At 42.9% G+C, this 24933-nt stretch overlaps 1 protein-coding gene across 4 annotated transcripts in view; it reads right to left on the minus strand.

Annotated features, from left to right (window-relative positions):
• Window positions 1-24933, minus strand: part of CNTN5 (contactin 5) — a 701719-nt gene that overhangs the window by 243639 nt on the left and 433147 nt on the right. For 3 of the 4 annotated variants that reach the window (XM_083736193.1, XM_083736191.1, XM_083736192.1), the window contains one exon: window positions 3390-3614. The exons of the other annotated variant lie outside the window; for it this stretch is intronic. In XM_083736193.1, the coding sequence (XP_083592319.1) occupies window positions 3390-3614 (225 nt within the window). The remainder of the gene's footprint in view (window positions 1-3389; window positions 3615-24933) is intronic. 4 annotated transcript variants of the gene reach the window in all.

A 24933-nucleotide genomic window follows, 5' to 3' on the forward strand; every position in this document is an offset into this window, starting at 1 on the left:
TGGCAGAGATGACTGGCAGAATTCGAGACCTGGGAGAAGAGAGGGTTGAAGAAGATTGGAGGAAATTTAAGACTTATTTACAAAAATATTGTGATTTGGTGGAAAGTTAAGTAGGATGTTTGATCATAAATAATTGGCCACCACAAAATCGGATTGGAATGGGATGTAAAGCGAGACTAAGAGAAACAAATTTTCAGAGGACTATATTTAAATAAGCGGTTATAAAATTTGCAAACTAGATGATAAATTGCATGGAAAAAATTTATGATGATGAAAATGGCAGTGGGAGATGTGAGGAAGTCCAAAGAAGTTATGAAACTCTGTTGAGATAAAAGTAAGGTTGTTTATTGTCTTTGTACTCTATTCTGTAAAAAACCCTAATAAAAATTTTATTAAAAAAAAAAAATGTTTCTGTTGTAAGCAGACATGTCCCTCCATAGCTTTATGGCAGTAACAAGAAACCTGTGGTTCATTAGCTAGGGCTAGGGCTGATGAAAGGGACACGGGTGGCACTGTGGGTTAAACCACAGAGCCTAGGACTTGCCTATCAGAAGGTTGGCGGTTAGGGTTAGGGTTAGGGTTAGGGGTGAGCTCCCATTGCTCGGTCCCTGCTCCTGCCAACCTAGCAGTTCAAAAGCGCATCAAAGTGCAAGTAGATAAATAGGTACTGCTCCGGCGGGAAGGTAAACGGTGTTTCCGTGCGCTGCTCTGGTTCACCAGAAGCGGCTTAGTCATGCTGGCCACATGACCAGGAAGCTGTACGCGGTCTCCCTTGGCCAATAAAGCGAGATGAGCACTGCAACCGCAGAGTTGGCCACAACTGGACCTAAGGGTCAGGGGTTCCTTTACCTTTACCTTTACCTAGGGCTGATGAAAGTTGGAGTTAGCAAGATCTGAAGGGCCACAATTTCCCTATCAGTCTGATAAGGTTATGTGGGAATGTGTTTGCTTAAAACAACAGCAGTTAAACCACTTAATAGAGTATCACTGAAGGCCACAGCTGCCTAGTTGGGGATATTAAATGCCTAGTTCCTAATGCTCAAATGTATAAAAATCAAACTTACTTTTATTCCACCCACAACACAAAAAACTCTGTGGAGAGGACACTTGAATTGACAATGCATAAATAAATGTATTGCTTGTTTTACCGTGTGGTGCATATAAGAATGTTCCACTGGACAAGTTTCTTTGTTTATATGTTCTTGTATTTACATGGGGCAGGGGAAATTAGTTTGCGGAAAAATCTAACTTCATTTACCTGAAATGTCCTTCTACAGCTCAAAATATAAAATGAGATTCAGCACATTACTGATTTCAGATTGAGCAGAGAGGTGTTCATCCACAAATACCTATGACCTGTGAGGTAGCCTGACCACCTGTAATACCTTTCTAGATGACTAATCAAAGCTATTTTTTCTCCAAGTTCTCAAGCAAACAAGAGTATGCTGTAGTTTATTAGCTTGCTGTCATACTGGTGACTTGTTTACATAACGCTTCATTTAAAAAAAAAAATCTAAGCAGGTTACCAAAAATAATATAAAATGTTTCCAAATTAGTCCTGATGAAATCAACTGACATCAAAAGCAAGTGGACATAATAAAAATATCAAATATAGACAAAATCACTAGTCTAAAAACAAATATACATGATAAAATTGCATGTCTGGGTAGACTTGCTTAAACAAAAATGGTTTTACAGGCATCAAAACCAAATGAGCTTTGGGGAACAATCCTATCTGCTGTCATTGGCACCTTAGTAAGCAATGGATCACCTGCTCAGCTGGCTGATTCCCCAGCTGGCTTTAAGTCCCCAACCCCAGCTCAGCCCAAGATGTGCTGGCTCTAAAACAAAACTGAAGTAAGTTCCCAACAAAAGGGGTATTCTGGGACCATGACAGGGGCAGGACCAGAGAGGGAACAGGTTGGATCCTAAGCCCATTCGGCTCAGTCATGAGATCTGGCAACCAGGACTAGAACAGTATATTAAAGGCTTGTTTCCCCTCTACCAGGCTTAGGCAGAGAAGTGCCAGCAGCCCCATTGCTGAACAGGGTTTGGATCTGGTGCAACTTTATACCAGTTTAACTTGTACCAGCTTGCTTTACACCAGCTTCCAGGGCATTAAATTGTTGTCTCATAGTAAGTTCTTGACCACAGTAACCTTGTGGGAGAGGAGAAGAAATTGTTTGCACAGTATCTATAGTACCAATCTTATTTGCTAAGGCAAACTGCTTCTATTTTTGTCCCGGCCATTGTCCGTGGACTGACCACTTCATTGCCAACCACAGGCATTGAAGTGCATTTTAAAATAATGCATGAATGAATTTTAAATGTTCACACAAATGAAATAATAAAAATAGAGGCTGCAAAATATTTTTAAAAATCACATTCATATTCACTGTGCTGGACTCAAACAGAATGCAGTTCTTTCTGATTTTCCCTTGCTTGGATTTTAATTTGACCTTATCTATTCTACTTTTTCTTCATAGCATATGGATGCTTTGAGGACTATTGATATAAATAATGTGATGATATGATTAAGCTGCATCCCTAAAGAAAGCAAGAGAGAGAGAAGTCACCCTAAATAATATGTATTGGATGATATTTATCATCTTAAGGATTTTTACACTGGAAAAAAAATATGAAGGTGCTCATTATAGAAGACTTCTATAAAACATGTTTGATTGATGATAAAATTAGCTTGATAAATAGAAGCTCATAGTTGCAAACTACTGAACTAGTGTTCTGGAGTCAGTCTGAAAAATATCGGTGCAAAGGAGAAATATAATAGTTTCCTAACCCATTCTGTATTGACTTTCAAAGATATTGACATAAGTAATATAGAGCAGGTTAGGTTGTAATGCAATTTCATTTCATGTTGGGTTTTCCACAGTTACCCTGCTTTGACTTCAGTAAGAAAAGAACCTTAGGAAATATGTTGAAAGCGCCTGTTTTAAGAGTACAGAAAAAGCTTTTATTTTATCTATTTTTTGGGCTGCGTGTTGTTTATTTAAATCTAGTGGCAGATTCAGAAACAATCCCAATAAAATAAATAACACACCCAAAACAGAACCCTAGAGCTATGCTTTCTCTCTTGGGTTGTGGGTGGTTTGGTGGGGGGCAGTGGGGCTCACCTGACCTCCCAACAGCTGAGTCATTGCTGGTTACCAGGAAGAACAGAGGAGGTGCACAAGGGAAGTTGGCCAGAATTGGCAGAGGCAATCTGGAGTTCATACCAGCGTGTTTGCACCACGCCTACCTTCCCATCCCTTCACTTCTCCTTCCAGGTTAACAGCAGGAACTTGGTTGCTGGGACATCAGGTGAGCACAATTGCACAATCCCACAGTTAAATAATGCTCTGAAAGACCCACAAGGGGGTGGGAGATCATACCATCATGCTTGAAGGCCTCTGCAAAGTGATAGAGGTTTGTTGGCGAGTGATAATGTTGTGGTGCCCCTTGCCAGCTTGGCGAAGAGATGCTTCCCAAAGCAGGGCTGCTTGATCGTTGCCTGCTCTTCGAGTTAAGGGCCGATGAGGAGTATGACGAGCTGGCAGACTTGAGCCTTAAGACAGCAGCATATGAAGTAGGGATTCCTGGAACAGCTTTGGAGTATCCTAATAGGCGAAACAAAAGAAAGGGAGGGGGTGACTCTGAGTTGTGGGTGAGGTATATTTTAGAATGCACAGTTTTTGTACAAAGCAAATGTGACTTCTAATCTGGTCGTGCACAGTCTGTGACGTCCAGTACTTCTTTGCACCCCCATTTGTATTAGACCTGGCTACAGTTATGCAGGTAACTGAGGGACACGGGTGGCACTGTGGGTTAAACCACAGAGCCTAGGACTTGCCGATCAGAAGGTTGGCGGTTCAAAGTACTTATTTATCTACATCAAAGTGCAAGTAGATAAATAAGTACTGCTCCAGCGGGAAGGTAAACGGCATTTCCGTGTGCTGTTCTGGTTTCTCCAGAAGCGGCTTAGTCATGCTGGCCACATGACCTGAAAGCTTTACGCCAGCTCCCGCGGCCAATAAAGCGAGATGAGCGCTGCAACCCCAGAGTCGGCCATGACTGGACCTAATGGTCAGGCGTCCCTTTACCTTTACCTTTACAGTTACGCAGGCATTCATTAAATAATAATAATATTTTTTCTTATTTATACATCTCATTTGGACCATTTAAGGTTCAAGAGCTTTTCCTGAAAACCATGCAGCCGCTTTATTGTACTGCATTGACTGATGACCATTTTTTTTAAAAAAAATCTTTTAAAAAATAACGAAATAAATATAGTTTCATCAACTTCCAATAAATGATCCATTGCAAAGTGGAAGTCAGGGTTTGTTCATTATTACCTTTAAAGTCCTAGGGCACGGATGTCAAACACAAGGCCTGCGGGCCGAATCCGGCCCGCCAGACCTCGTCATGTGGCTTGTGTAGCCGCCGCCGGCCACCAGCCTTCACCTTTTATTCTCGCTTTTTTTTATTTGACACAAGAAAGCCGCCTCTTCAGCGCATGCGCAGCAGCCTACAAGCCAGAGAACGTCTGCCCTCTAGCGGCGCCGGCCGTTCTACACAGGAAAACTTTACATGCATTCAGGAAACCTCCACTTGTTTTTATATTGAGCGGACACATAGTCCTACAGATACAACCGGCCCTTTGAGGGTGACCAAACTACTGATGCGGCCCCCGATGAATTTGAGTTTGACACCCCTGTCCTAGGGTTTAAGGTCAGTGAGAGAGAGGAGGAGTGGTTTGAGAGGATAATGAATTAATTGGGTAAGTTTGAACAATTTGGGGCAATTAAAATGTTAAAAGTTAAATAAACCTTGTGGAGGGAGGAGTGTTAATGTATATAGAATTGTACATATGGTTGATTTGAATATGTTATTATTGATTATGTATACTCAATGTATCAGCCGCCTGGGGGGGTTTCACTATGTGGGTTTTGGTTGTTGGTAAAAAATAAAGAAAAATATATATATATTTTAAAAAGTCCTGAAGTCCAACCTGCTTGAGGGACTATTTCCTTCATTGTGAATCTGTTTATTCTTAAAGCTGATCTGATGTACTGGGCACGCCACCGTCTTCTGGCTTACAGATGGTGGCAACATGCAAGAAGGCTTTTTCATCTGTGGAATGCAATGCACTGGCCAAAGAATTCTCTTTGATTTCAGCTGGCATTTGAGGACTTAAAAGTATGGAAAGACTTCAATTCTGCTGCTGTTTCATCCCAGCCCAGGCAAGGCAGTGGTGGGGCATGATAGAGCAGCAAACCCAGTGCCACAACTTCTGCCCCATTGCTCATTCTGGCTGTAGTGGAAGGGAGGGAGACAGCTCTATGCTATGCCAGCGATGGCAATGGGGCCCTCCCCTACCTGGAATGCTCCATTTGGGAGCTTTTGGGGGGTTACCATAAGGCCAGTGGCAATACTTCTGCTTACTCACTTTAAGGGGATGAAATGGTCAGCTCTGTCCCGATGGGGTGACACTAGCATCACTCTGCGGGTGGAAGAGTTTGGATGAAGAGTTTGGATTTGATATCCTGCTTTATCCCTACCCAAAGGAGGCTCAAAGCGGCTAACAATCTCCTTTCCCTTCCTCCCCCACAACACACACTCTGTGAGGTGAGTGAGGCTGAGACACTTCAGAGAAGTGTGACCAGCCCAAGGTCACCCAGCAGCTGCATGTGGAGGAGAAGGGAAGCGAACCCAGTTCACCAGATTACGAGTCTACCACTCTTAACCACTATACCACACTGGCAGTGCTGCTCTGTGGTAGGTGGAGGGTGACCTCTGCCACATCCAGTCCGTGGCACAGGAAAGGTTTGTATTGTGCCCTAAGTTTTTACCTGTTAGGATGGCCCTGAGTTGTGTTGTTTGGGTGACTTGTTATTTATTTGATTATTTTAATCAAATTATTTATATGGTTTTGGTATTGTTCGATGTACATTTTCAGCTGTTGTATACATAAGATGCCTCCACAGTGCATCTCTTGTGAAGGGGAAAATTGGGATCGAAATATTGGTATAATTAAAAGAAACAAGCAGACCCCAAAATACCACCAACCACAGGGCCATATGACCATGGCAAGGTGAATGGATATCTGCATGAACTGTTCGTGCTACCTGTTTCTTTGCATGGATATGTGAAGCTAATTTAAGCCCTCCCATACTGATCATATGGTGCATTATCTTATGCTAAATGCTATATCCCTTGACCATACAAGAACACAATAACCATGATATTTCATTTAGAAATTCTAATGTCGCTATAACACCCAAAATTCAATAATTAGGAGCTCTTTTAAACATACCGGAAACTTTATTGAGTATAAAACTTGCTATGAACTGCTGGCGTTAATTCCTAGACACTCCCAAATATTTACACCTCACAACACATGAAGATGCCTGTCAGACCATTGGCCAATCTAGCTCAGTACTTCCTACACTGACTGGCAACAGCTCTCCAAGATTTCGGACTGGGATCTCTTCTCCGTCTTATCTGGAGATGTTGAGGACTGAACCTGGGACCTTTCACAAACAAAGCGGATCATTTACCACTGAGGTACTGCCCTTCCTCACTGCCAGCCTAAGCCCCCAAGACTAGAAAACCTCAGCAGAGTTCACCTGAGCAGTAGCTTTCTCATAAAGACTCTTGGGACTGAAGGGCAAGGCATGGTCAGGGAAAGCAACTGTCCCCTAATGGTGAACGCAGAGTCTCTCCCCCTGGGACGAATGGGCTGTCAGGCACAGTTTGTGCATTTTGCGGCTCTTGTCAATCACCGAGGGCTTCCAGCATTTCGGAATTTACTGCATATTGGCAAGCTGTCAAGTATGACAGACAACTATTATCTCCGATCAGGTGCAGGTGGCAGGAAAAGGCACTCGGCTATCAGCAGGGAGCTCAGTAGACTAGACATAGCACGAAAATAGATGGGAACATACAAAAGCTGCCAAGATTGGACCACTGGACCAGCTTTAGAGGGCAGGGATTTAATGGAACCATTGATAGCATTCGTTCATTTTGTGCAGGGATGGGGAAGCTCAGGCCTGAGGGCCAAATGCACCCCCACATTTGGCCCTTGAGACCCTTCCCCTAGGCTGTGCCCCCTCCCCAACCACATACTTTCTTTGAGTGTTTTTACTCAAGCTCTGATAACACTTCCAGACTCACACATGAGGGCGTTGCTTGCTTGGCCTGCCCATTTCTGTTTTGTTTCCTTCCCACTCAAAAATGGGAAAGTTTGGTGAAGTGAGGTGTGTGAGGTTCATTGTAGGAGGAGGTTGTTATAATCCAAAGAGCTGGTAACAGCAGATCAGCTATTTGGGGATGTGCCTTTCTGAAATTTGATGATCTCTCAGAAAATGCCCAAACTACTTGCAAAGCACTTGGGGAGACCCAGGCCGTTCCAAATCAAGATGGGTGGCTTTCAGTATCTAGGGGCCTTCTACAGTGGTACCTTGGGTTAAGTACTTAATTCATTCCGGAGGTCTGTTCTTAACCTGAAACTGCTCTTTACCTGAAGCACCACTTTAGCTAATGGGGCCTCCTGCTGCCGCCACGCCGCTGGAGCACAATTTCTGTTCTCATTCTGAAGCAAAGTTCTTAACCTGAAGCATTATTTCTGGGTTAGCGGAGTCTGTAACCTGAAGCGTATGAAACCTGAAGCGTATGTAACCTGAGGTACCACTGGATATATGGAAAACACCGAGCTAAACCCACCCACCAGGTGTACCACCCCATACTTCCTTCAGCATGGAAGATAGTAGGAATGGAAACCATGACCTTTGGGCTGAACTGAGGGCTAGTATAATGACTAATGCACTGCACCACACTGACAGGGATGTCACATTCAGGCAGTGGGTGTTCAAATACAGGGGAGGGAGGGAGAGGCCTCAATCCTATAATAAAAGTTTTTCTTGTAATTGAATTTATATTATTTGTATTTTTTTTCACTCCTCTGTACCTGAAACAGGTCACAAAGCATTTCAGACTGAAGAAGTCTGATATTTAAGATGAGTTACAGTCATCTGTGGAGCAGGAAAATACAGCCTTCAGTTTTCAGCTCACGGCTTGATGAGCTGAAATTTATGAACCCAATAGACATGAGCAGCAGAGGGTGTAATCCAGAACATCTGGTCAGGTTTACATCCAAGTTTTCTCAGCCTGAATTCTTTTAGGGTTTAAAATCCAGACACTGTGCAGTATAACTATAATGCGTCCGTGTGGATAATCAAGCGTTAAAGCAGGGATTGCCTTTATTTTAGGCAATCCTTGCACCGCGCCAATTCTTTCTGGAACCAAAAGGGGGAAGCTCTCTCAGGGACAAACCACCATGTAATGAATCCTGACAGGCAGCCTCAGGAGGCAGCAATTCTGAGTGAAAGGGTAGCTGCCTGGCATTGCAGCTTACAAGGAGGGAGAGGAGGTGACAGGCAGGTGGAAAGAGAGCTTAATCCTCCACCTGTGGCATTTTTCTGCTCAAGTTCCACCACCACCACCACCACCAGTATGATGATTACAATTTATTACTCGCCCTTCATCCCAAGGTTGCAAAAATTAAAAACACAACATTAATATTAAAACATAACATTGCACAATATTAAAGGGGGAATGTTGGAGAATTCCAATGGAAAAGGAAGTGGATCTTGTTGCAGTTTGTGGTAGGGAACAAAAATAAGGTAAAAACTAATACGATTTGTATTTATTAATATCATTGTTGTGGGTTTTTTCAGTCCACAAATCATATGTAGTTAATGACAGGTCTGTTTTGGGGTGTGGGTTTTTTTTACACTGTTTTGATGTTTCCTTTACATTGAAATGAATGTAAGTTGCATAAACCTAAAGAGTTATGTAACTTTAGTAACTTAAGTGGACAATGACACAAATAGTGCAGTACTTTGTGGAAGTTGAATTGCAGGGAAGGGAAGGGAAACAGTGCTGATTGTGATGACTGCAGGTTGCAATGAAAATCACTGCTTTCTTACAACTCAACAACCCCCCCCAGCAGCTTTCCTCCTTGCATAGAGCTCAGATAAACACACAGATGTGTATTTATCACATCTTTCATCAGCTGCTTCTGCAGATGGAAACTTCACTCTTGATACTGCAGACATAGCAACACAGGTAGCTAACTTTTGCCAAGTCAAACTGGTTGAGTGCTGTCTACGCAAATTTGTACTTCAGGGTTCAAAGAAGGGGTGTCTCCCACCCCTAGCTGAGAATCCTAAGCATTGAACCTCAGATGTTTTGCATGCAAAGCAGATGCTGTATCCCTGAGCTATAGTCCTCTTCCAAAGACTCCAGCCTTCCACCCAAAGCAGATCTGATTCTGCCATGGTTGGAGTCTTTGACTAGTTTTCTGATCAAAGAAGCAGCATGGGTCACCTATTTATCAATGATTGATCCCCCCCCCCAAAAAATAAAAAAACTCAACAGTGGGGGGCAGGGCTAAAGGCATGGTGTGTAGTTGAATAGGCCCTAGAATTGAGTAACACATGCACTGGTCTCTGATCTATGGGGGAACATTGGCTTCCTCCTACATATTGAGACTTTACTGTACATTTCAGTGGAGGAGAATGCTCTCCTTCTGCATAAGCAAAAATGCCTCTCCCCCCTGTGTTGAAGTGAATGGGGGAAGCCATTGGAAGCCAGAGAGATCCCTCAGCCCATTGGCTAGCTGCCTCCCCAAGGATTAGTGATTCAGGGCAGCCATCTTTTCAAAAGTCAGCTTTGGCTTGTTATCTTGTATAGGAACACATATCCTATTTCAGTTCCTGCCTTGAAATGGCATTCTATTTTTCTTAAACCCTTTTTTATTTCTCACCATAAAGAATTACTTAGTTTTGTAATTTAATACTGCTGCACCCATAAAAAGAAGAAGAAGAAATAGCAATAGTCCGTGATCTACTGTTAAATATTAAAATGAAGTATGGGCAGAGGGTTTCTCTCAGTGATGCCACGAGAAAGCTCCACGTAGCAATATAATGTGGTTTTCTTTACAATGCTATCTTCCATTGTCTCCCGGTCTATTCCTTATCATATTTTAACAAGATCTACACTGTCCCAGAAGGTTGAACTTATAGATTGATCATAATTTTTCCTTGGGACTAGAGACTAAGCAAACATCTTGCATGGAATGAGCCTTTTTGGTATTCCGTACACACATTAACCCTTTCAGAACAGAAACTGGTCCAGCAGTTCTGCTTATGGATAAAGAGTGAAGGCTGCAACTTGCTTAATATTTTGATTTCCATGTACAGTGGTACCTCAGATTAAGAACTTAATTCATTCTGGAGTCTGTTCTTAACCTGAAACTGATCTTAACCTGAAGCACCACATTAGCTAATAGGGCCTCCTGCTGCCACCGCGCCGCTGCCTCACGATTTCTGTTCTCATCCTGAGATGAGATCTGGGTTAGCGGAGTCTGTAACCTGAAGCATCTGTAATGTTAAGTGTCTGTAACCCGAGGTACCACTGTATCTTATATGATTCTAATGCCGGTTTTGTTTCCTAATAAAATTTGGAGAAGAATGATAAGGAGCAGGGGGTGGGGGAGGGAGAGCTGGGTTCACTTTAAATTGGTTTCCAACCTGATCATTGGATGCATTTAAAAGTGGACATTTCAAGTTTGTTTTGCTAAATCCTCTGGCACTTTTCTTGTTTAAGCTTATTTTTAAAGTGGAATTCCCACACTTGAATAGCAGGCAAGAAGTCGTGAATTATAATTATTTAATTTGTCATTAAAGTGCTCATCATATTTATTACCCTGCCATTCTAAAGGCTCCAGGTGTTCAATGAGATGAACACATTCTATGCAGGTAATCATTTTATTTTATCCTCACAATAGCCTTTCTTCTTTGGCCACCACCAATAAGATTGTCTTCCATGAACATGGTCTTAACAGTGAGTCCGTAAGTGGAGGCCAATCCTGGATCCACAGGTCCTTCCACAGTGGGGGCATTGGTTTCTGGGTGGGAGTCCCAGGCCACAGATCGAAATCTCACCCAACTCTTGCATTAAAATCACCCAGGAGGATACTGTTATCCTCCTCAGGCGTCTCAGACGGTATCCAACTGAGAGAAGAAGGAAAAAAAACTTTAATGTCTTCATTGGAATCCAGTGTTGGTGCATAAGTGCTTAGAATAGTAGCCTGTTGTTTTTTGGCGAGTTTTATTCAAAGGGTTGAAAGTCGCTCATTAATGCCAGTAGGGACTTCTGACAAGAGCTTCACAAGATCATTTTTGATAGCAAAGCCTACTCCATGTATTCAATGTTCTTGTTCAGGTAGACCTTTCCAGAATAATGTGTAGCCTCCTTTCTCTTCCTTCAGTTGTCCCTCACTTGCTCTTCGAGTTTCTTGAAGCGCTGCAATATCGATGTTAAAACGTCGCAGGTCTCTTGCAATTATGGAAGTTCTGCGGCGTCAGTCCTGTGAGGCAGGCTGGGCTGGGAGAAGTGCTGACTTCCCTCAACGCCTCCTAGAAAGCTTGTTAGTGAGGTGGAGATTTGAAATGAAGGTTCTCCCTGGTACAGGATTTTGTTCCCCAATCACATCTGATTATGTATAAACTTTGTATGAATTTTTAAAAACGTTAATAGAAGCTTTTATGACGTAAATCTAAAGAGCTGTGACTGAGGACAGGAAATTTCATAGTAACGAAAGGGAAATTTCATTTAGTCTGGTGATAACATCCTTCACTAACACCACATTAGGCAATCTGGTTCCTGACCTTTCGAAATGTAATTGCTAAAGGGGCCCCTTCATTTGATAGGGATTAATGTTAACGATGCCGTTTCATTTAACGGTGGCTGTTTTATGCCACTCATGAGGGTTTCGCGTTCCAAGAGATGTGGGCTCTTGTAAAATATATTTAGAAATGGTTAATACATTATGTAGAAGCAAACCATGCTTGAGTTTGTTTGCTTAGAGCCTGGAGTCTGCACTCAGCAGCACCAACAGAGAGCAGAATCTAGTCTTGCCCCCAAGAAAACCCATTTCCAGTTGAAGCCCCTCTAGGCAGCAAACTGGCCCCGCTTAGACCTAGCTCCATCCCCCCATAACTTAATTAGAAAACACTGTTCAATAGTATTGTTTCCATTCATTAGCCAGAACCGGCCCTGTCATGAGGCAGAATGAGACTCTTGCTTCAGGCGGATGATCAGGATGGGCAGCAGAATGTGCCCTCAGGACTGCCTTCTCCTGCTGCAGCTGTACTGTTATCAACACCAGCCACCTGCCCACCACTATTACTGCTGTGGTGATTTGTGGTACATGTCCACCCACCACTGGTGTAAGAGGGAGACTGTCAGCAATGTTGCAGCAGGCCTCTCTGATCTCCCCACAACTCACTCGCTGAGGGGTCCTTCTTCAGAGTGAGGTGGCCTCAGAGTTTGCTTCTGCCAGCATGGGTGGCAAATCCTGGTCAAAACTTAAGAGACATGAAAAAACAGGATTTGCTACCATCATGACACAGCAGCAGTGGCACAAGCAACCTCCATGGCCATGCCACCCACAATGCCTCACTCTCCTCAGAGCACAGGGGATGCTGGCCAATCAGGGGGGAGAAAATGGCAGAAGATGGTGAGGGCAGGGGCAGCAGCTTCCTTCAGGCAATGCAGTGCGCTGTGCTGGTCCTGCAATCCATGAAGCCTTTATGCTTCCGTTTATAGGGCGCACATTTTCCACAAGTAGGGTGGAGAATTCTGGGAAACCAATCACACACACACAGCCCTACTCTTTTGGAAGTGCAAGTATGCATTGTCAACCAGATCACCTCAATCCACATGCATGTTGATTCACTTCAAAGGAATTTAAATGGTTCGTCAAGCAGGGCATCTTACTTTTATATGCTCTAAACCTAAATCTTTTCAGATCCCTCCAAGTTTTAATTGAATTCTGATACATCTTTCAGCTCTCTGACATTAGGGGGGCATTGCGCCAGCAGGAACAGCTGGGTAGTTGTTACTGAAAATAACATTTGTTTATTATTGCATTTATAGTCCTCCTTTTCTCCAAGAATTTCAAGGTGCCACACATGACTCTCTCCCTTCAATATTACTCTCACAACTATCCTGTGAGTTAGGGTAGGCTGAAAATTGGCGACTGGCCCAAAGTCACCAGGTGAGTGGGGATTTGAAACCTGGTCTCCCAAATCCTAATTTGGCCCGCTCCATTGTACCAGCACAGGAAACAAGTACCCTTGCTGCATTATTTTAGCTGAATACCATTTTTCTTTCAACAACCCTATCCAAACACATAATTTTGTCTTTCTTTTTCATTTTGAAAATTTTTATCTGGCTTTTTTATTGATAATTGTTTAATATTATTATCACTGCTTAGAATTTGTGTTTGATGCTTGCCGATCAGAAGGTCGGCTGTTCGAATCCCCGCAATGGGGTGAGCTCCCATTGCTCGGTTCCTGCTCTTGCCAACCTAGCAGTTTGAAAGCACGTCAAAGTGCAAGTAGATAAACAGGTACTGCTCTGGCAGGAAGGTAAACGGCATTTCCGTGTGCCAGAAGCAGCTTAGTCATGCTGGCCACATGACCCGGAAAAACTGTCTGCGGACAAACGCCAGCTCCCTCGGCCTAGTCGTCTGTCACTGGACTTAACTTTCAGGGGTCCTTTAACTTTTTAAAGTGGTTCCTATATATTTCTATTTTATTTTTTAAAAAATGGCAGTGCAAAACTAGTAAAAGAAACACAAGCCTTTGCAAAGGTACTTTCTTTTCCACTTCCCCTGTTTGTATTTCCATCAGATAGCAGATTGAAAATGCCACCCGAAAGCACTCTCAGTAATCACATGTGTCTAGCGCATATATATATATATATATATATATATATATATATATATATATGCAGGTTTTGGTGTCCTCGGGTGTCTTCCCGTGTAAAAGTTGGGGTGTCTAGGCGACGTTTCGACGAGGTCTCACTCGTCATCTTCAGGCTGGTGCTTTCGGCTTCTTGTTACTGGAACAGAGCGGGATCTCAATGTTTGAGTTCCTATAAATACTGTAGAGGGGGTGTGGTGTCTAGCCTCCAATGTTCTGGGCAGAGAGGAAGTTCCCAGGCTAGTGTGCCTTTTCTTCTTTTGTTCCTTAATTACTTGAGAGATACCTTGAGTGATTTCTTGAGTGATATCCTGAGTACCACTTAGGTGGGTCATTAGGTGTGGATTAGTTGCTAAAGTCTTTGTGTCTTGACCTCTTGAACTTTGTGAAGAGTTTTCCTGAGAAGATGGCTGTATTGCACTTAGTTGTGCTTTGGCTTGGCTTCGTGTATAGGGGCGAGCTGTGGTTTTGTGGCTTGTGTCAGCCAGATCTGTGTAGGGATTGCAGGGGGGTGCAGCATCCGGAGGTGCCACCATGGATTGGCTACTGGATGGTGTCAGTAATTCATCTGTGGAGAGGGTCTGGGTTTGGGTCTGGAAGAAGAAAAAACTTCCTCTCTTTTCCAACACATGAAAGAAACAGGACACGAAATTAATTTTGCAGATTCCAAATTGCTCTTTAACACGGAACATCACCACAAGAGAATAATCATGGAAGCCATCGAGATAGAGAAACACCCTCACAACATGAACAAGCGTGACGACACATCCCGCTTGCCAGACATCTGGAAATTAGCCCTCCCCACAAAAACTGACACCAGATCCAGAGGCACACAGAACGCCAACACCAATCAACCACACCAGACCCAAACCCAGACCCTCTCCACAGATGAATTACTGACACCATCCAGTAGCCAATCCATGGTGGCACCTCCGGATGCTGCACCCCCCTGCAATCCCTACACAGATCTGGCTGACACAAGCCACAAAACCACAGCTCGCCCCTATACACGAAGCCAAGCCAAAGCACAACTAAGTGCAATACAGCCATCTTCTCAGGAAAACTCTTCACAAAGTTCAAGAGGTCAAGACACAAAGACTTTAGCAACTAATCCACACCTAATGACCCACCTAAGTGGTACTCAGGATATCACTCAAGAAATCACTCAAGGTATCTCTCAAGTAATTAAGGAACAAAAGAAGAAAAGGCACACTAGCCTGGGAACTTCCTCTCTGCCCAGAACATTGGAGGCTAGACACCACACCCCCTCTACAGTATTTATAGGAACTCAAACATTGAGATCCCGCTCTGTTCCAGTAACAAGAAGCCGAAAGCACCAGCCTGAAGATGACGAGTGAGACCTCGTCGAAACGTCGCCTAGACACCCCAACTTTTACACGGGAAGACACCCGAGGACACCAAAACCTGCATTCCTGTACCCGTGAAAATCTACGAAAGCAAATATATATATATATATATATATATAGTGATGAGACTTTTTATTGGCTCAACTAGTATATAAAAGTACTGCAAGTGAGCTTCCAAACTACATGTTCTTTGTCATCTAAGCTATCGACAAATATGTCGTGTTTTTATAGACTAGTGGGACCCATAAAAAACATTGTTTCTCCCTGAGTTTCTCCTGAAATGCGGGGCATCAACAATGATGAATGATGTGATTATTTTTGGAGAATGGTCTCTTAGTATGAGCGCAGAGGCCAGTATTAACAATTGGATATCCTGTTCATAGTGCTATGGATTATATATCGGATAACCGAAACGTCCTGAAACGAGGTACTTTTCCCCAAAGCTAGAAGCCTGAAGCCAAAGAATTGGCAGCTTATTTCTAATCAGCATGTGAAATTAACCCACCTCGTGGGCCTCATTGCTTTCACAGAGGCCTCCCCTTTCTATTATCTTCTTAAAGCCCCTTTCTCCTCTATATACCTTTCCCTGTTTCTTGATCCATTGCCTATCTTGCAAATATCCTTTAACACCTCAAAACTGGAGGTCTTATCCCTTGTTTTTCTTACCTCTTTTCACCTTTCCTAATTCTCTGCCCATCTCAGTAACCTACTTCTGCCCTGGTAATTTTTGAGAGATTTTAATCCCAAATGAACTGACACATCCTTCTTTCTTTATAGATGCTGGACTGTGAACATTCTGATAGCAAATCCAAATGTTTGCAGAGGTATTGGGGGGGGAGACCACAGGGTGTGTATGACTCTGATGATGCACCTACCACCACAAAACCCAGGTCAATGAGAACTGAACATGTTTAACAAGCATGGAATGCTGACTGACTATTGAGGGAGAAACATGGAAAATGGTAAAATAAATTGTAGGCTCCCTAGAAAGAATACGGCAGTTGGAGGGGTAAAAGGTAAAGGTAAAGGGTCCAGTTGTTGGCGACTCTGGGGTTGTGGTGCTCATTTCGCTTTATTGGCTGAGGGAGCCGGCGTACAGCTTCCGGGTCATGTGGCCAGAATGACTAAGCTGCTTCTGGCGAACCAGAGCAGCGCACAGAAACGTCGTTTACCTTCCCACCGGAGTGGTACCTATTTATCTACTTACACTTTGACGTGCTTTTGAACTGCTAGGTTGGCAGGAGCAGGGACCGAGCAACGGGAGCTCACTCTGTTGTGGGAATTTGAACCGCCGACCTTCTGATCGGCAAGTCCTAGGCTCTGTGGTTTAACCCACAGTGCCACCCGCGTCCCTTCACTAGTTATATACTATATAAATGATCCCTGAAAGCATAGTTGGAGGGGTAAGATTACTTTATTACTCAAAAGGAGTGAGTGAGTTGCTTTTCTTTAACACGTTCAGGGATTGCATGTGCCAGAATTCAGCTTTCTAGCTAGTAAGGAATTAGTTCAAAAAGTTCGGGTGAATTTTGATTTCCCTGCTCCCATTTTGAAGGGAAGATCATAGAAAAGTACATGGCTGGCAGACAGGAATCCTGTACAAACATTTGATTTTCAGCTGTCCCCCCCCCCCCAGTCGGGGGCCCTGCTGTACATGAACCACATACTCCACATTCCAAGGCTGTGAAATGGGGGTATTTAACGAACAACTACCCTACAAATTCCTACATTGCAGGCGGTTGGACTAGATGATAATTGGAATCCCTCCCAATTCTATGAATCTTTGATTCTATGATTCTAGGAAATGTTGAAGCCACTTTCAGTGAAGCCTGAACACCCATGCATATACCTCCAAACACATAAATACACATTTGTGCGCACACACACACACACACACACACAATTTAGTAGCCCACGACATCCTGCAATTTGTTTCTTGAGTATGATTTTTTTTCCTAGCCAGAATATTAAGACTCCTATCCTTTCTGGAGTCAGTCTCATTAAATTATTGATAGAAGCCTAGCTATTCAGCACTTGCAGCTGCTCAGAGCTTGATATGATCAGATTTAGACATAATTCACCAAAATAACACCATAGGCAATGCAGACTCATGAAAATTCTCGGTGGTTGGAGACCTCATTTTGCAGAATGAGAATTTAGATTCACTGAGCGATCTAATTTAATGTGTCAGAGATGAGAAATTTGTTAATATTATTCATAAGGAACATTAATCCCATGTAGTCCTTGATCAAATCATTACATTTCATCCAGCCTGTAGCTACACCGGGTACGGGTGAGGCAGTGGCGAATGTTCAGGCATTAGCAGCTGTGGGTTGAGAGCTAGAGACTTTTCAAGTTTACAGGCTGAAATATCACATTTTTGCCAGCCAAGGAGGTACAGGAAGGTAAGAAACCTGTCTCTCAGGTACACAGCATCCTTGGGCAGTTGTCAGGGAGACCAGCATCCTATCAGGGGCACCCTTCCACACTTTTTGTGCAGGGCTCTATGTCAACAGGTGCAACCTGCTCTCTGCTATAGACATTTGCCTTCACATTCATGGAGGGCTCTATATGGAATAAAGATGACACACCAGAGCGGATGGGACTTGGTAACACATCCCTTCCACCTCTCTGTGTCATTGCTGGCATGTAAGAGCATCTTGATGACAAAGGCCCATATAATTAAAGCTATGGTTTTCTCAGTAGTGATGTATGGAAGTGAGAGCTGGACCATAAAGAAGGCTGATCGCCGAAGAATCGATGCTTTTGAATTCTGGTGCTGGAGGAGACTCTTGAGAGTCCCATGGACTGCAAGAAGATCAAACCTATCCATTCTGAAGGAAATCAGCCCTGAGTGCTCACTGGAAGGACAGATCCTGAAGCTGAGGCTCCAATACTTTGGCCACCTCATGAGAAGAGAAGACTCCCTGGAAAAGTCCCTGATGTTAGGAAAGAAGGAGGGCACAAGGAGAAGGGGACGACAGAGGACGAGATGGTTGGACAGTGTTCTCGAAGCTACCAGCATGAGTTTGACCAAACTGAGGGAGGCAGTGGGAGACAGGAGTGCCTGGCGGGCTCTGGTCCATGGGGTCACGAAGTCGGACATGACTAAATGGCTAAACAACAACAATAACAACAACAAGAAGAGCAGTGAACATCCAGATAGGGATTCTCAGAGGAGCACCAATGCAGAAAAATTTTGTGGAACTGTTGGTGATTTTTAAAAACTCATGTGACTCTTCCTTATTCCATTTCACATTAACCCTTTTCTAAAATCCAACCCCTTAAATTCCTTCTGTTGCTTGTTTCTGTCTTGGGCATTAATTTGCTTTGCACTTTCTATGAATTTGGTGCAAACGGAGAGAACAATACATACACACACATACTTTAAAAAAAACCCGCTTACTTTTTTATTCCTAATCTCTGCACCTAAGGCTCTATGTCAGTTTCAAAGCAAATGACATTTTATCAGCATCACAGTTCAGTTTGTAATTAAAAAATAAATAAATCCTGAAAATTCACCAGTCTTTTCATGTGAATTTCTCCCGATATACAAAAGTTTGTTGGCAATCTAGTCACATTTTGGCCTGTTGTTTTCACTAACACATACAGTTTATGTAAATCTCACTCCAGTATATACAGTTTTTATGCGGGACAAATGCACTGAAAAATTCGCAGATGCGTGAACTCTGGTTATTGCTTTTGGGGGGGGGGTTGTTGGGGTTGTTGTTTTTTTTTTGCAAATTTTGGGCAAAGTGTGAAATTGGCAGGTTAGCCTTCCAAAGTGAACTGAACTGATTTTCTTTATGATCTCTACTTCTGATTAGCTAGAGTCACACAAGTGATCGGCCCAGAGAGCACTGCCCTCACTTATCCAGCCTTGTTTGCCATTACTGATTCAAAACTGATGGCAGCTTAGCACAGCCCTACTCTTAAGTAAAGGGTTCTGACTGCCTAGCAGCAAGCTGTGAGTTTTGAGTGACAGTTGGTCAGTGGCTAGAGCTCAATGACATTTACTGGTTCTCTAATTAGAATACTTGCTTATAATACTTGCAAATGTGACCTTCGCTTGCACGCGGTGTTTTTCTTTTTCTTTTTCTGCTACCAATCATGTTAAGTCAAATGTCACTAAAACTCCGAGACAGTTTTTCTCCAAGCTGCAACTTTTAATTATGTCTTTCTGGAAGAAGTGCCTATTTTATTTTGATACCCTGATGAGCACAAGTCAACTGTTTTCACTTCAAAAACCACAGTGTTTGCCACGGTAATGAGTAATTCTTAAAGTTAAGCTGCCAACCTAGGCACACTTGCTGAGGAGTAAGCCCCATGAACAAAATAAGGCTTACTTCTGAGCAGATATGCTCAGGATCGTGCTGTTAGAAATAATTTGATTTCCCCCCCTTTGCTGATTTTTGTTATCCATATATATTTGCGAACGGTTTTTAAATATGATATTGCCCTTGGCAAATCTCAGGTTTTTCCCATTACATGAATGATAATATATGAATAATGATCAACTTTTCTGGCAACCAATACAATTCAAAGTATGTGAGACTGCCATTTTAGTATTACAGGCCCTGACCTTCCTTATACCTTACGGGGAATGTTAACTCTAGTCTGCTGAGCCAGAGACCAGACACCAAGGCAGGCTGGTCTATTTTAATATGATTGTGATTTTTTTAAAAAAAATAGACAATATAGAAGCCTATTTTGGCCCCTTAGCCCTCCACTTCTGACCCAGGTATATCACAAAATATGCCTGAAGGAGCGTCTCCACCCCCATTGTTCAGCCTGGACACTGAGGTTCAGCTCCGAGGGCCTTCTGGCGGTTCCCTCACTGAGAGAAGTGAGGTTACAGGGGACCAGGCGGAGGGCCTTCTTGGTAGTGTGGCACCCACCTGTGGAACACCCTCCCACCAGATGTCAAGGAAATAAACAACTATCTGACTTTTAGAAGACATCTGAAGGCAGCCCTGTTTAGGGAAGTTTTTAATGTTTGATCTTTTATTGTGTTTTTAATATTCTGTTAGGAGACACCCAGAGTGGCTGGGGAAACCCAGTCAGATGGACAGGGTATAAATAAATTATTTCTCCTACTTTCATTGGTCGCCGTGTTCTAGAGAAGTGGGGTCTGGAATGCTCTCTAGTGATAATGTGTCAGCCAGCTGTTCCTGCTCTGCTTCTCCCATTATTTCCCAGCTTTGCCCCTCTTCTCTCTCTGAGCTGTGACCCTCTGCAAACCACTGTTGTAAAGGTTCAGGAGAAGGGGGAGGCAGCCTCCACCATTCCTCCTCAGTCCAGTTCCTGAATCAAACAGACCCATGCAACTGTCTATAGCCATGATCACTCAACCTGCAGAAATGATGACTTGAGCAAAGTTGTAAGTCTTAAGTCATAGTTGCATGTGGACTGAAACCTCGTGATGAACCTGGGCAGGGAAGAGAAGACTGTCTCCCCCAGCTCTCCCAAAATCAGGTTTGGAGGACCTGCGAACTCTGGATGCTGCACTCCAAATCCCATCAGTCCCAGCCAGCATGGAAAATGATGGCAGGTGTAGTACATAAAGCACTGCAGGGTCACATGCTCATCATCCCTGCCCTAAATGGTACTAATTTTTCCTAGCTTGCCTGGATGACATTAGACGTATAATCATATTTAAACAAGGAGCAGCTATCTATGTAGGATGCAAAATCACCTCCTTTATTTTAGAACGCAAAGGCATTAAATGTTGTTTATGGTCCAGCAGGGTAGAAGCTTAGCAATAAGCCTCCCGATAAAATAAAATAAAAATGATGGTATCACGTATATTTACCTAAATATTTGTATTTGTTTATGCTAGGTATGTATCTCTTTTTATTGCATCTTGAAGTAGTGCATTATAAAAATGAAATATAAACCTCTGTACTTGTGCGTATTATGAGGCCATAATTTTGTCTCAGTGTTCTAATGACAAGGAAAACCCACTCACACGCACTTCTTATGGTTTATGTTACTATCTGGGACCTTTTAGGCATGCTTGGGATGAAAATCAAATTACTTCCATAAGTCTCGCCCAGACATAAAAATAGTTGATTTTTTATTTTTTTTTAAAAAAAAATCGATATACTTTTTGAAAGTAATTCTCCAAAATCTAAATTATGATCCTTAGAAGGTCCAGGGGTGTGGTATTAAGGGCCCAAATAAGTAAAAAATTATCTGGTCAGAGATTATATTGCCTCATAACATTACCAGTAGGTCATGTCATATTAAGTTATGTCATGTTATGAGACTGTATTTTACAGGGTTGTGAAGTTTAGTGCTGGAATGATATTGTGTATAATTTGACACTGCTACATACTATGTGTTCAATATGTTCATGATGCATTTGCACTGCTATGTGCCCTTGTGTGTCATTTATTGCTTTGTATTGCTTATTATTATTATGAATTGCATTTATATAACTGTTTTAGTCCCCCCCCCCCCATATAGAATGGCTATCATGTGATGTACTGATATAGGCTGTTTATTATGTTCTACGTTGGAAAAAGCCTATGGTATTTTGATGCAGGGTCATATATACCTTTAAAATAAATAAATTAGTTCCTCTTTTTTGGAATACCTACAGTACTTGCTAAGCATCTCTCCTTTTACCCTACGGCTCATTTGCACCAGAGCCTACTCCCCTGTATTGCCTGGTGTTTGACTAATCCTCTGCTCTCCGACTTAGTGCCTGCTAAATATTTTACAGCCTTCCACTCACCTTGGTGTGCATTGTCAAGACCTTTCTGTGGCTTAGTCATTCCCCCAGGAATCCCACAAATTAATCACTGGATGTGTTGTCAGCACTGCAGGAGACGCTTGTAAACAGCTTTTGCTAACACTTAATTAAACTAACCTCTTACTTGTGAAGGTTGAAATTCATTCCAGTCCACAGGACCAACACTACATAACACCCCAGCCTCTTTAGCCCATGTATTCATCCACCCCTTCATAGCCAGCCATCCTCTCGTTCATAAACTGGCCCTACTAAACATCTTCCAATATAATAATGCCCACTCACATCACAAAGAGCTCATAACCCATCTACTCTCAGCAGCCAGAAGCATCAGAGCCAGACACTGGAGAGACCTGTCCAGAATAAGCATGGACCAATAGACGCAGATGCTGCTGTGGTCTAAACCTCTGTACCTAGGGATTGCCGACTGGAAGGTCGGCGGTCCGAATCCCCGCAACGGGGTGAACTCCTGTTGCTCAGTCCCAGCTCCTGCCAACATAGCAGTTTGAAAGCACGCCAAAAAAGTGCAAGTAGATAAATAGGTACCGCTCTGGCGGGAAGGTAAATGGTGTTTCCGTGCGCTGCTCCGGTTTCACCAGAAGCAGCTTAGTCATGCTGGCCACATGACCCGGAAAATCTGCGGACAAACGTCAGCTCCCTCGGCCAGTAAAGAGAGATGAGTGCCGCAACTCCAGAGTTGTTCACTACTGGACTTAACTGTCAGGGGTCCTTTACCTTTTTAATGGTATCAAATAGTATAGGAAACAGCCTTATTAGAAAAACTAACCAAAAAACTGAAAGTGACACGGGGACAAATAGAAGAAGACGCCTTCACCCCAGTTCCCCTTTATCACATACACAGCCCAACAAGAGAACAACAAGAATTTGCTGACAACATACAAATCAATCTGGCTAACGTGATACACACACCCACACCCCTCACTACAGCCAACCAACGACAACCAACCACACCCTAGGCCACCCCCAACCTCTCTCACAACCAAGGAAATGTTATATGAATAGTAAGTGAATAGTAAGAGAACCTACACAAGGGACACTGACACAAAACCCCACACATACACTGAGTAGAAGAATAGAAGCATTGCCACCCCACGCCACTCACCATTCCACCCCCCCTCTTTCTCCCTCTTTTCTTCCTAACCTAACACTGTATGCAACATTAATATCTCACAACGAATGAAACTGATCTGTAGAAAACACAACTTGAAAAAAGAAACAATGCATGTATTTTTGTAAACTAAGAAATCATATATATATAATTATATATATAATTGATCAGCCCTTGTCATAATATCATGTGATTACACATAAAGCTTAAAGACTCTGGCTGTCAAATGCAGATCTCACAGCACTAGTCTTTTTGGGAGGGAGGGGCTTTTGAGAGACCCACTAGACAGGGTATTTGGGGAATCCAATCTTTTGGGAATTCCATTATGAATGGAAGCGATTCACACTTTCTGCCAAAAGGAGTAGAGGTAGAATATGTTTATCCTGAGAGGTAGAATATGTTTATGCATGGATACTTAGAGAGAAAACACATTTAAGACTATGACATTCCCTCCCCCCCAAAAAATCCCCAAATCCATAAATTAACATGAACATGGATTGGAGCTATCTATTAATGAATGCAAACAAGGATTATATGGACTGAAAAGTAACTGATTTGCCCATCCTTATCTCCAGCTATTCCCTGTCCACCTACTCCCCACCCCATAATAATACTGAATCTGAAGAGGACATTAATTATAAGCCAATGAAGGATCTGTGGTGGCCCCCTGACAGAGTTATGCATGGCTGTAAGGAGAAAACATTAAATATTTAACTTGTACTCATTTTTCCTAAATGCAAGTCTAAATGTTGACCTTTCCTTGTACACTTCATCATTCCAGAACTAATTCCGCTGGGAATGTTCATTTCAGAAGCCTAAGATATAAGAGCAATTGCTCATATACAGTATACCTACATATTAAATACTGCAATGTCAGTGGCAAATGGCTCATATTTCCTCTTTGTGTATGCACTCATTCATATTGTAGGAGACTAGAACACAGCCACATATCTGATGATTCCCTAGAAATCATAAAGCCTTTTAAGCAAGGATGACCAAAAATGAAAGAAACCTTTTTTTAAAAAAAATCCTAATGCTGCCTTGATTTTTGGGGGAGGGGAAAAACACCCTAGTATTACAAAAATGTGGCTTTATTTTCAAATCACTCTTCATAGAGGGGGCTGCTAGGGGGCGCATTGGAAGATGGCCAACAATACCATCTCTCCGGCCCACACAAGGTAATTAAGAGGCTGTTATGGGAGTATGCAGCCTCCCTCGTTACCCCAAAGGAATGGGGAATGCTGCCTTGCCTGCTGTGCCCATAATTCACCCACAGATTCGAAAGGGGGTGAGGGCACTAGGCACAAAAGCCCTCGTGTGGGTCAGCTCTCCTGGACGCTGTCTCTGATCTGCGCAGCTAGTTGCGGGAGCTCAAAATAAACAATCAGAACAGAAGCAAACGCACATACTTCAAGCGATGATCGGGAGTAAGGACTGCTAACTAAAGGGATTTCTGGGAAGAGGAGTGACGGGCTGGACTTAACAATAAATGAAGAAGTGGAATAAATCAAGAAGAAGATTCATCCAAGGATCGGTATGTTGGAGTGAGACTGAAAAGGAGGGGGGAGAAAAACTTTTTTTTTTGTCTTATGTGAGTACCCAATAATCCCCCCAAAAAAGAATAGTTGCAATTACTGATCACAAGCAGGAGGAATAAGAACTGTGTGGAAATTAATTACTATGCAAGGACGTGGCTTATGGGAGCATCGGGAAACGAAAGTAAGTCCTTTGTGACGCAGTTATAAAAAGAGATTTATCATGGCAGGCCCGCCTGCAGGAATCCAGGGGGAGGAGGACTATGGCTGTTACTATGTTGGAGTGTGGGTTCGGCTTAGCAGGGGCCCCTGAGAAAAT

The sequence above is a fragment of the Podarcis gaigeae genome, assembly GCF_964106915.1.
Source record: "Podarcis gaigeae genome assembly, chromosome: 4".
NCBI lineage: Eukaryota > Metazoa > Chordata > Lepidosauria > Squamata > Lacertidae > Podarcis > Podarcis gaigeae.